The 11,602-nt window shown below is 67.9% G+C and overlaps 1 protein-coding gene across 1 annotated transcript; it reads left to right on the top strand.

Annotated features, from left to right (window-relative positions):
- The first annotated feature begins 6 nt into the window (after positions 1-6).
- On the top strand, positions 7-9,640 carry P2RX4 (purinergic receptor P2X, ligand gated ion channel, 4). Its single transcript, XM_012731074.1, has 12 exons — positions 7-171; positions 2,169-2,316; positions 4,027-4,098; positions 4,175-4,247; positions 4,590-4,686; positions 6,745-6,825; positions 6,907-7,048; positions 7,123-7,259; positions 8,365-8,458; positions 8,533-8,598; positions 8,712-8,807; positions 9,170-9,640. The coding sequence occupies exons 1-12, from the start codon at positions 38-40 to the stop codon at positions 9,194-9,196; spliced, it is 1,167 nt and encodes a 388-aa protein (XP_012586528.1). The 5' UTR covers positions 7-37; the 3' UTR covers positions 9,197-9,640.
- Positions 9,641-11,602: the final 1,962 nt, after the last annotated feature.

The following is an 11,602-nucleotide window of genomic DNA, read 5'->3' as shown; positions in this document are numbered from 1 at the left end:
GCCCAGCGCGGAGGCGGCGGCACCGAGGGACGCGGCCATGGCGCGCTGCTGCGCGGCGCTGGGCGCCTGCCTGTTCGAGTACGACACGCCGCGCATCGTGCTCATCCGCAGCCGCAAAGTGGGGCTCATGAACCGCGGGGTGCAGCTGCTCATCCTGGCCTACGTCATCGGGTGAGTGCGACCGGCCCCTGCACCCCGAGAGCCGGGCCTGGGCCGTCAGGCCCCCCCCATCCCGCGGGGGCCGGCCCCCGCCCTTCCGTGGCGCTGGGGTGGCCCTGAGGCGGGGCGGGGTGGCCCTGACCCTCAGTCTGGCCCCGCCTGGCCCTTAGGCCCTTGCTGAGCGGTGTGGGGTCTGTTGGTGCCCCAGCTGCCGCCCCCCAGGATCCGCCCAGGACAGGCGAGTGGGGTCCACCAACCCGCTGAGCTTCACGCCGGGGGTTTGTGGGGTGCGGGCGTTTGTGGGGCACCGGCGTTTGTGGGGCGCCAGCCCCGCCCTTCGCTGCTCCCTGTGCCCCCTGGACGCTGTCACAGCGGATGAAACCTGAGGCCGGCGGGAGTCTTGGGCGACAGGGAAGTCTCGGGGGACAGGCCCTCGTGTGCCCCCGAAGTGCCCAGTAGAACAGCGTGAGGTCATTAGTACCACTGTCTCCCCCAGACCTTCTGACTTCACTGAGAGTTCGGCGGTGTCCAGGTGATCAGGTGTGCAGCAAAGCTTAGGGACCAAGTGACCCCCAAACTGAGCTGCTCCTGGAAGTGACACTGCCCCAGGCTGGGGTGGGCTGGGAGTCACCTCGGGCACTGCAGGTGCCTCCAACACCTGTCAGCCCAGCAGCGGAGGACTGAGGGCTGGCGCGGGGGTCCCCGCTAAGTGCCACCAGCGCACGTCTCCCCCCGGTTCCGGTGGTACACGCCTGAGTGTTGCGACATTTTCATGTGATGACAACAGAATCAGATAAGGAGAACCGCATGCTGAGTGTCCCCCGCGGGAGGACTGCTGGGGTCACCAGGGTAACGAGACCACATTTCACTAGGGGGAACCGGATCGGAGATGATTTTCTAGACTGCTCCTACCCAAGCTCCGGTACCGCCACCAGAATTAGCCAGAGGCCGCAGCGCGGCTAATCCCAGAGTCCTAAACAAAGAGACTTGGGGAGAGCCGGTGCTGGCTGGGGTGGGCAGCGAGGCGCACAGTGGCCTCGGAGGCCACACAGGCCGGATAACCGACCTCCCGGGAGTGACCAGTGGCGTCTGCACACCTAGGCCTGACGAGGCGGTGGGAGGGCGGCCAGTATTTGCTGACCCCTGAAGAGATCACAGTGGTGGCCGCTGACTGAGCACTCTGGCCAGTTCCAGGCTGTGACTACGCCCACCGTGGACATCAGCCCGGCGGCGGCATCATGCTCTTGCCGTGCTACTCACGTCCCCTCACTCGCCAGGAGGCCCGGTATCTCCCTCCCGGGTCAGGGAGTGGGGGTGCAGAGGTCCGTGCCTCGGCGGGGATCACTCAGTGCCTGGGGAGCTGAGGCGCGGATGCGTGCAGGCTGCAGTCTGGCCCCGCGCCCCCCACGGCGCTGTTCACTGGTTAGACTGCGGGCAGGTCACCACTTCTGTCGCAGGGGAGAAATGCACAAGTAGCCGGAAATTCTGGAGAAAAACAAGAAACTGCCGTAGAGAGCCGCTGGACAGGCTGCAGGACAGAGGGCAGGGGAGGCCGCAGGGGGCCGCGTTCAGGCCCTGGCTCCGCCTGACTTGCGCCAGAGGCGCGGCCGGTCATCTCACTGCCTCTGTGGAGTGGACACTGGCAGCCTGGCTTTTGGTGGGGCACGGCGACGTGAGCCACTGCGAAGCGGTGATGACTGTGCCTCTCGACGCCGCTGCAGCCCGTGTGCCAACAGGGCTTGCAGCTCTGCGCCTGCTGAGGCGTTGCTGACCGTTTCCCGTGCCCTAGTTGCTGCTGTCCGGCGTCATCTCGTGTTTCCTGCGGACATCCTGCAGTGTAGCGTCTGGGCCCCCTTTCCAGAGGACGCAGAGCCCCGAGCAGTGAAGCAGCTTGTCAAAGTCCCTTAGTTATGTCATCTAATGCTGCTAGTCGCCGCGGTCGCCGAGCCCTGGGCCTCCACTCGGGCGCGGGAAGCCAGGGCGCGTTGAGCGGCCTGTTTCTCTTGCAGGTGGGTGTTCGTGTGGGAGAAGGGCTACCAGGAGACGGACTCCGTGGTCAGCTCAGTCACCACCAAAGCCAAGGGCGTGGCCGTCACCAACACCTCAGCCCTGGGGTTCCGGGTCTGGGACGTGGCCGACTACGTGATTCCGGCCCAGGTAGGCCACCCGCCACCGCCGCCCAGCAATGCCCAGCCTGTGCGCGCACCTGCTTGCAGCGCCCGGGTCCGCCGCGGTGCCCAGCCCAAGGTGTGCGCCCGGCACCGGCAGCGGGGCCTGCTGCCCATGGGGGTGCAGTCGGCCGGGCAGCGCGGGCCTGGCCACAGACCCTCCCTGTGGGCCTCGTAATCTCCACGGAATGGTGGGGAACGCTGGCCCCGAGCCCAGGGAGAGATGCACAGATCCCACTTCCTTTTCTGTTATTTGCTTTATTGTCGACCCTCATGGCACAAGTTTCAGCTAATGTCGACAGGCCAGCACCAGCAAGGCCTGGCCACGCAGAGGCCACCGGCCAGCAGACCCCTCGCAACGTCTCAGCCGCCCAGGCTCACCCCAGCCTCCCGGGTAAATGTAGACTCGGGGCACGGCCACCGCTGTGTGGAGCGCAGACGCAACCCGGCGTGGCCCTGCGCGCCGTGCTGGGGAGACGGTGGCCACGGCGGCTGGACTGCCTGCCCCTGCACACCGCCCTGGCAGAGCGGGGCCAGTAGAGCCTATCTGCTGTGGGCGTACATGCCCCGGCCTGCTCAAAGAGGGCTTGGGGAATGCCAAGGAGTAACCGGGACATGAGGAAGGGGGTCGCTGACCTGAGGCCTGTCAACACTGGCCCTCTTCCTGGGAGGGCCGGCTCGGAAGACCGTAACTGTTTCCAGTAGCAAAGAGGGGGACAGGACACCCCCTTCTTCTGACTCCCTCAGGGCGGGGTTGGGGGCTCGCAGTTTGCAGCCCCCTCCCGAGTGCTCGGGCCGTCCCTGTTTCCCCAAATACGGGGCACAAACAGCTGTTGGCCCTGTAGCTACTTGGCTCGGCTCCAGACAGGTACACCCCAAACTTGCCAAAGAAAAGAAACAGGACTCAGGCGGTCGACCACAGAGCTGCTCTCATCCAGCCGGGGGCCAACGCACTGTTATCCCGTAGACCTGGGGCGGGGGCGGGAATTGTGCCCGGCCGTCCGCCGTCCTCACGCCGGGGCCTGCTCTGGGCCTTCTCCGAAACATGGCAGCATCCCCACAGCTCCTGCCACCTCGGGGCGGGCACCCAGTCCCGGTGACCCTGCTCGTCCTACAAGGAGAACTGTTGAGAGAATCTTCTGACACCAGCCGCCCCAGCCAGCTGCCCCGGGAGGGGGGTCCAGCTAGCATCTTCTGGGCATGTGCCTTTCTCCCCTTTTCTGGGGGCCACTTTTAGCACTAACTCCCTCTCCCCCTCGCTTCCTGGCACACACTGGCCTTGTCCTATCCCTGCGGGCTGGCCTTGGGCCTTCCCTGTCGGGGAAGCACACGTGTGGCCGGCTCCGGCTCCCGGCAGCACGTTCTCGGGGTTCCGGTCATCCTGATGGAGCAGGGCAGGGCTTCGCCCCGTTCACGGCCCAGTCACATTGTGCTATGGCTGGGCTGCCTCTGGTCTGCTGTGAAGACCCTGCTGTGGGCACGAGTGCTCAGTGCTGCTTGCAGGCCCTGCCCCTGGCTTGGCCGGGAACTCACAGGGCAAACGCGAGACCGTCAGCTCAGAGTTTGGGGAGTGTTTCCTGCGTGGCGAGCAGGAGAGGTGGGCGTCGGTGGCCTCCTGGGTGAACGCCCAGCCCTGCGCCTGCTCTGCCCCACGCCTGACCGTCCCTGGCACTCAGCCTGCCTCTCTGCCGCTCCGCAGGAGGAGAACTCAATCTTCATCATGACCAACCTGATCATCACCACAAACCAGACGCAGGGCCTCTGTCCTGAGGTAGGCGTGCCGGGCCGCCCGCCGCGTGTGTGGGGCGCGGGCCACAGGGGCTTTCCACTCCTCCCCCTCTCCCCAGATGCCGGACAGGACCACCGTGTGTGAGTCGGACGCCAGCTGCACCGCTGGCTCTGCGGGCACCCACAGCAACGGTAGGCGCCCAGCGGCGGCCCCCCGCACACACAGTGGGGGCCAGCACCCGCCAGGCCCGAGAAGCCCGGTGCCGGAGCCCGAGGGGCCAGGCGCCCACAGAGGGCCCTCTCCACACCCAGTGTCTCTGCGCCCTGAAGCCCCCCCTGATCTCGAGCTGCGCCGGGCCTGGCGTCACCTGCACCTGGTGGGCGGAGATGAGACCAGGCGGGGCCGGCCCATGCCCCGAGCTGCCATCTCCAGACATAGGTCCCAGAGTTTGGTCCCTTGCCCCGCGGGGGTGGGGCTCCTCCCTGCTAAAGCACAAACCGAGACCCCAGGCGGATCGGGCCCCTGTCCCCCAGGCGTCCAGACAGGAAGGTGTGTGCACTTCAACAAGACCCTGAAGACGTGCGAGGTGGCAGCCTGGTGCCCGGTTGAGGATGACTCGGAGGTGCCACGGTGAGCCCCGGAGGCTGGGGCAAGGGCAGTCGGCCTCAGGTGCGGCATTTCTGGGCACCCGTGTCCCTGGGCCGGGCTGCCCCGGGGCGTTGGCTGCTGACCCCGTGGGGGCTGCAGTGTCCGTCCCTTGCAGCAGTGTGCGCATGGCTCGTTTCTGTCCGCTGCCAGCACAGCTGGCCGGCGCCGGTCCCCAGGGCCCGGAGTGCCCTGTGCTCTCGCAGCCCGGGCAGCCGCGCCTCCGCCGGCCACGGCAAGTGGGCACCATGGCTGGCTCGGGGCTCTGGGCACGACATCGCACTCCACCTCACCCGGGTGCCTGGGCAGGAGAAACACCCGAGAGACGGTGACTTGTCTGTCGCGGCGGGCCCCAGCGTCTCGTGATGAGAGAACCTTCCAGCACTGCGCTCTCCAGCGTGGGAGCCAGGGCTGTGTGGCGTCCATCGCTCAGCCAGAAGAACCTGTGCAGTCGCACGGAATATACCCAAGGCCACGGCGGGCGCCGGGGGGGGGGGGCAAGCAACCTCGTTCGTGACGCGGCTGTCACGTGCCGGCTGATGGGCTCGCCACTTACTGGTGCGGCCTCTAGAAAGCCGCAGGATGGCCTGTGCCGCGGTGTGTTGCACTGGCCGTTGCTGGTCCAGTTCAGTGAAGGTGGCCCTGGGCAGGACCGAAAGGGCGTCCAGTCATGTGCTGAGAGACGCTCGCGCTGACTGCTCGGCCCCGTCGCCGAGGCCGAAGCAGAAACCCCGGTGGGAAGTGCCCGTGCTGCCTTTATCAGTCGCTGATTTCCATTTTCCATAAAGAAAAAGCCCAATGTCGCACCTTGGACGGCCAGTGATGGTCAGCGCACTCTGGCATCACTGTTGTGGGCCCTACAGCGGCCGTCAGCCTGTGCGGGTGACCGCCATCACTGTTGCAGTGGGAAGCTGCCCTTGAAAAGGGCTGTCGAGAACGGAAGTTGACCCAAAAGGTAGAATCAGCCCAAATGTCCGCAGCAGAGGGGCCAGCAAACAAGACCGGGACACCCGGACAGCAGCGCTCAGCTCCGGGGGGAGGCGATGCGGTGTGAAGGGACCCACTGCGGGCCAGGGCAGCGCGGGGCCCGGGCGTGATGCTGCAGGGGGAGCGAGATGGCCCCCTCGCGTCATGCGACTGCCGCGGCGTGACGGACACTACACCCCCGGTGTGTCCAGGGCTGCCCGCAGGGCAGAGAGCAAGCCAGCGGCCCAGGTGCCGGGGAGCAGGGAGGACAGCGCCCACTTCGGGCCTGGCTTCCCTCGGAGCCGCGAGAACGGGGCGGTGGCGGGCTGAAAACTCCTGGACACCCCAGCTGTTCCCCTCGAAGGGGCTCATTCCACGCTGTGAATGGCACCCCATTTTCTTAAAGCTGAGTGCATCCTAAAAGCCCGGGACGTGAGGCTCAGTGCGGCACCTGTGCAGGCCACTGCAGCTCGAGAGCCTGCAGGCAGGGCAGAGGCGCCGCGGGGAGGCGCCGGGCCGGGCGTTGCTTATGGCTTCGGGGGCTCTGCCAGGGCTGGGGGGCGGGGCCTCCTCGACAATGGCTGGACAGTGCTGGGCTGTCCTGGGAGAGCCACAAGGAAGTGAGGTCTGCTGGGGACAGATTCCACTCAGACTCCCAGCTGGGAGCTGACGTGGCCGAGGCCATCTGCTCGGTGTGGAGACGAGGTCAGGTCCAGCCGGGGGCGGATTTGCTTTTGCTCTGACGTGTACAAACGGACCTGACGCTCATTCCCCGAAGCCACAGCAAGACGCAGGGAGGCCGCAGGTGCGCCCAGCTCAGGGCTCCGCCCACCGTCTCCGCCCACCGTCTCCGCCCAGGCCCGGCTTCGCGGAGGCGGCCAGAGGCTGCTGCAGGGACCTCTCCACCGAGCACGAGCACCGATGGGGCGAGCGAGCACCGATGCGGCGGGGAGTGGAGGGTGCTGGAAACACCCTCCCTGGACCAGATGTGCTGTGTGGCCTGGCGTGGGAGGGAGCCTTTGTCACGGTCGGGGAGTGTCGCGCTGGTCGTCACGGACACCGTCATTGCCTTTCCAGGCCCGCGTTCTTAAAGGCTGCAGAAAACTTCACCATTCTGGTGAAGAACAACATCTGGTACCCCAAGTTTAATTTCAGCAAGTGAGTGGCGCCCCGCCATCCGCTCCCCAGCCTGGCTGCGGCTGGCCCCCCCTCACGCCGCTCTGGCCCTCCCGCCTGCAGGAGGAACATCCTCCCCAACATCACCACCGCCCACCTCAAGTCCTGCACGTACGACGCGGCAACCGACCCCTTCTGCCCCATATTCCGCCTCGGCAAGATGGTGGAGTCCGCGGGACACAGCTTCCAGGACATGGCCATGGAGGTGGGTGCCCGCTGGGGCTGGCCCCCACCGTGCCCGCCCTGTGGCGCTGAGGGCCGCGCTGTGCCCGCCCACAGGGAGGCATCCTGGGCATCCACATCCGCTGGGCCTGCAACCTGGACCGAGCCGCCGCCCTCTGCCTGCCCCGGTACTCCTTCCGCCGCCTGGACACGCGCGACCCTGGCCACAACGTGTCTCCCGGCTACAACTTCAGGTGGTGTGAGCTGGGCGCCCTGGGTGGGGGGCGGGTCCAGAGCGGCCCCGCCCCTGCCGTGCCCCCAGGACCGCCCCCCCCTCCCGCCTCCCCCCACCCCACTCCCCGCCGTGCCTCTGCTGGGAATCCGTGGGCAGCGGCCGGAGCGGCCCTGGTGTCCCCAGTGGGAGGCGCTGGCCGGCTGCGTTCCAGCTACACCCGCTGCTCAGAGGCCTGAGGCCCAACACGGGGTGCCTCGCCCCCTCCATGGGGCTGCCAGACGCCCCTGGGCCCACTAGACCCCCTCGCGCCTGGCCTGGCCTCTCGCCACCTCCGGCTGGGCTTTACCTGCGGTAATCACAACGGCGAACACCCTCACAAGCTGGGGGCAGTAACCCCGGCAGCTGGGCATCTGAGGCGAGGGGCCAGAGTCAGGGGTCCTGCTTTCCGCCAGCTGCAAGGCTGTGGCCCCCAACAGTTTCCGAGCCGGGAGCTGGGCCTCTCACAGGCTTGGGGCCTGCCCTAGGCTGCTGGTGCTTGCCACCCTCTGGTGGTGAGGGGGGTGGGGGTAGTCTCGGGCTCGTGTCACAACATCCCTCTGGGTGGACCTGGAAGCCTGGACAGTGCGGTGGGGCCTCCACCTTGCCAACCCCAGGCCTTGAGAGCCCCTGGCCAGAACCCCAGCACAGGACACCCCCGCCCCCCAGCATCAGGGCTGGCACCGAGGTGGAGATCCTGGGCAGGGCAGACCTGCAGGAGGGCTGGGCTCAGCGGGCCATAAACCGGCCTGGGGAGTGGCGGTTGGGGGGGGCCCAGCCGCCCTGTGGGCGTCCCTACTGAGACAGCTCTTGCCTTCACGGTCCCCGCATCTGAGCACAGGACCTGACCGGTCAGAGTGGTGGCCAGTGCCGGCGTCACCAGCCACGGGCTGGGCCGGCCCAGCTGGACACCAGCCCCTGGGTTGTCACTTCCAGCCCTTCCCCGAGCCCCACGCCGCCAGCAGCCCACTGTGCAGCTGCGTGGCCGGCCTCTGGGCTCCCAAGCAGGCCTCTCCGCCGCGGGTGACCAGGGCCAGAGCTCGGGGCGTCTGCCAGCCGGCCCCACTCACCCTGCATGTGCCTCCCAGGTTTGCCAAGTACTACCGGGACCCCATGGGCACGGAGCGCCGCGTGCTCACCAAGGCCTACGGCATCCGCCTGGACGTCATCGTGTTTGGAAAGGTAGCCAGCGCCCCTGGGCCCTGGGTGGCCAGCCCAGCCCAGCGCTGCCGTCTCCCTTTCCTCCCGCACTGCAGGCCGGGAAGTTCAACATCATCCCTACCATGATCAACGTGGGCTCGGGCTTGGCGCTCTTGGGGGTGGTGAGTCACAGGGGGACCCTCTAGACGCGGCCCTCGGGGTCTCCCCGGCCCGCCCCACACCGGGCCTGGGGACGGGTGGGAGCACCTGGCCCTTCTCTCCCGGCCCTGCTCAGGCCACAGTGCTGTGCGACATCATCGTCCTCTACTGCATGAAGAAGAAGCTCTACTACCGCGAGAAGAAATACAAATACGTGGAGGACTACGAGCAGGTGGGCCGCCGGCAGGCACCCAGCCCGGCATCGGGGGCGCAGAGGCGGCCTGGCCTCAGCCCACCCCGCGCACCCCTTCCCGCCCCGCGCACCCTGCCCCTCCTGCTCTCCAGCTCGTGCCCCCGCCGACCCGCTTTTTAAAGTCTCCTCAGTGGGCGTCTCGGAGTAGCTGGAGCCGAGGCGGCCGAGCCCCTCAGAGCACCACCGCCCGGCCTGGCCTGGGCCGGCAGCCTGAGACCCGGGAGACCGGTGCAGTCGCTCGGCATTGGGGCTCGCAGCCGCCTGGGGCGCACGCCTGGCCCCCAGCTCGCGGCGGCCGCGGGGGCCCTGGCCGCCCACTTACCTGCCGCCGTGCTCTGCAGGGTCTCGGCGACCAGCTGGACCAGTGACGCCCCGGCCAGCTCCCCAGCAACCAGGCGGGACACGGCTGCCGGTCACTCCGACGAAGGGCCAGGCTGGGTCCTGCTGACTCCGTCCCCCTCGGGCTTCCAGGTGGCCAGCGCCCACTTCCTGTAGGGTCGACCTGGGGTGGCCCACGGGTCTCCCCTGCTGTTGCTGCAACTGGGGGCCGGGGCGACCCTGGGCGCCTGGCCGGCACTGCGGGGCAGTGGCCAGGCCCGGCCAAGCCCAGCGTCTGCACTGCTGCCCCTCTGCTGCGCAGTCCCGAGCCCACCGCCGCGCCCAAGGAAGGACCCTGGGGGTCGTGCCCGCGGCTGCGGCTCTGCTTCCCTGGCCGGGGCTCCCTCTGCCCTGTGGGGACCCTGTTCTTTGCCCCAAGCAGAGCCCGTTGAGATGATTAAGGACCAAACATTAAAACAGACGATGCCCTTGCCTTTGCTGTCTCTGGGCCTGAGCTGGACCCTCCCCACTTCCTGGTCTCCCTCCAGGAGCCCCAGGCAGCCCCTGGCCGGCTCAGGCGCTACCCCCAGCCTTTCTTAAAGGCTCCCGTCCTCAGGTTGGGTCTGTGGTGGCCTAGGGTGCCAGTGACTGCACCGTGGGCACCAGGGACCAGGCGTGGGGGACACAAGGCTGCCTCCCACCTCGGCCATCTGCGCTCAGGAAGTCTGCAGCAGGCAGCACGCCCGCACCTGCCGCCTGGAGATGCTAATGACGCTATTTCCAGCTCCCCCTTCACACCTCCTGGGGCCTGTGCTCAGGGCCCCCTAAAGCACCAGCCCGCCTGCCTGCCAGTCTCTGCTGCAGCCTGCTGGGCTCCCGCGGGCAGTGCCTGGGCTGAGCTGTCTCACCTGGCGGTGGCCCCAGGGGGTGGACCCTGCGGGATCCAGGGACGGCCGCCCTCAAGCGCCTGAGCCGGGTTCGGGTGGGGCCGCCCCTCTGGCCCTCCACTGGCTAAGGCGGAAGCCAGGACTGAGGGTGCGGGACAGGCTGGCTCACTGCTCAGAGCCCCCCAGCTTCCGGCGGTGCCCAGGCGGCCCTGCGTCTGCCCTGGGAGGCCGCTGGGTCTCTGGCTTCATCACAGTGGGGGAATCGGGGGGGCACGGCCTGTAGGCCAGCTGGTGGGGGGCCGTGTCAGCTGAGCCCCCTACGGAAACCAGCCACCTGCTGGGCCCTTGCCAATTGACCAGCTGTGCTCCTGTGTGCCTCTGCTGGCCAGGGACAGCCCGTGAGGAGCCGGTTTCGGTCTCCCAGCAACCGCCACCGGTCCCCGGCCGCCTGCCTGCTCCCGTCAGGCCAGCAGCAGTGGGCCCCGGTGACGGGGCTCGTGGTGCTGCCCCTGTCGAGTGGGGACTACGCGGGCAGCAGAGCTCACGGTCAGTCCAGGGGAGAGACACGGCCAAGGGCGGCGCCCAGAGACGGCTGCTGCGGGAACCAGAAATTCCCAGAGGCCCTGGGCTTTGCACCATTTGCTGTCTGTTTATTTCAAGTTTACAGAGAAGCATAAACATCTGTGGAAAAACACCAAAGGCTTGTTTTTTTCTCTGAAGCCCGTGTCCGTTTAAGTGATAAATACACAGTATTCAACTCTGTACACCTGACAAGGGGGGATGCATAGTAGAAAGGATCAGGAGTCAGACAGAAGCATCGGGCGTTGAGTGGGCGCAGAGTAGAAAAGCTGGCTGCCCCACGAAATTCAGTCGGTCAAGCTGCAGCCGAGATGGGAGCCGGCGACCTTGGGACCTTCCCTAGCACCTTGGAAGCAAGTGGGGGCCCGGCTGCCCCCCAGGAACGTGCAGATCCCCTGCAGGCCGGCAGAGGGGGGTGCCGGGCTCAGCCCCGGAGCACAGGTGTCCGCCCCCCGCCTGTCCCAGAAGGGCTGTGAGGACGGAGCCCGCCGCAGCCTCGCCAGCCCCAGTGCCAACAGGGGCTGGCCAGGGGCAGGGGAACAGCAGGGTGTGGGCAGGGGCCCTGCGGGGGCAGCACCCGGGCAGCGCCCACCCCCGCAGGCAGCCGCACCGCGGGCTCTGGAGACCTCAGCGGCTGCAAAGTCAAAGCCCGAGCGCCCTCTGCCCCGAGCACGTGCCCTCTGCCCCGAGCCCTTCACACTTGCGTGGGGCAGGGTCCTCTCCATCACCGCCTTGGGTGTTTGGAACTACCACCACACCTTTGGCGTGGGCTCCCCGCTGCCGTGCCCACGGCCTGGCCGCTGCCCGCACTCCACAGGCAGCCTGGTGGCCGCCAGACGCCCCAGGGGCCCGCCAGGTCTGCAGAAGGCTGGGCCGGGCCCACCCGACAGGGGACAGGGGACAGGGACGGTGGCTACAAGGTGCTGCGTCTGCTCGGAGGCGGAGCCCGCACGCCTAAGGGGGGCCGGCGGCAAGCAAGGCGGGGGTGGG

This window comes from Condylura cristata, unplaced genomic scaffold (assembly GCF_000260355.1).
Source record: "Condylura cristata isolate star-nosed mole 26May11 unplaced genomic scaffold, ConCri1.0 scaffold00029, whole genome shotgun sequence".
NCBI lineage: Eukaryota > Metazoa > Chordata > Mammalia > Eulipotyphla > Talpidae > Condylura > Condylura cristata.
Note: the sequence above shows the minus strand (reverse complement) of the source record. Positions and strands in the feature narration are given on the sequence as shown.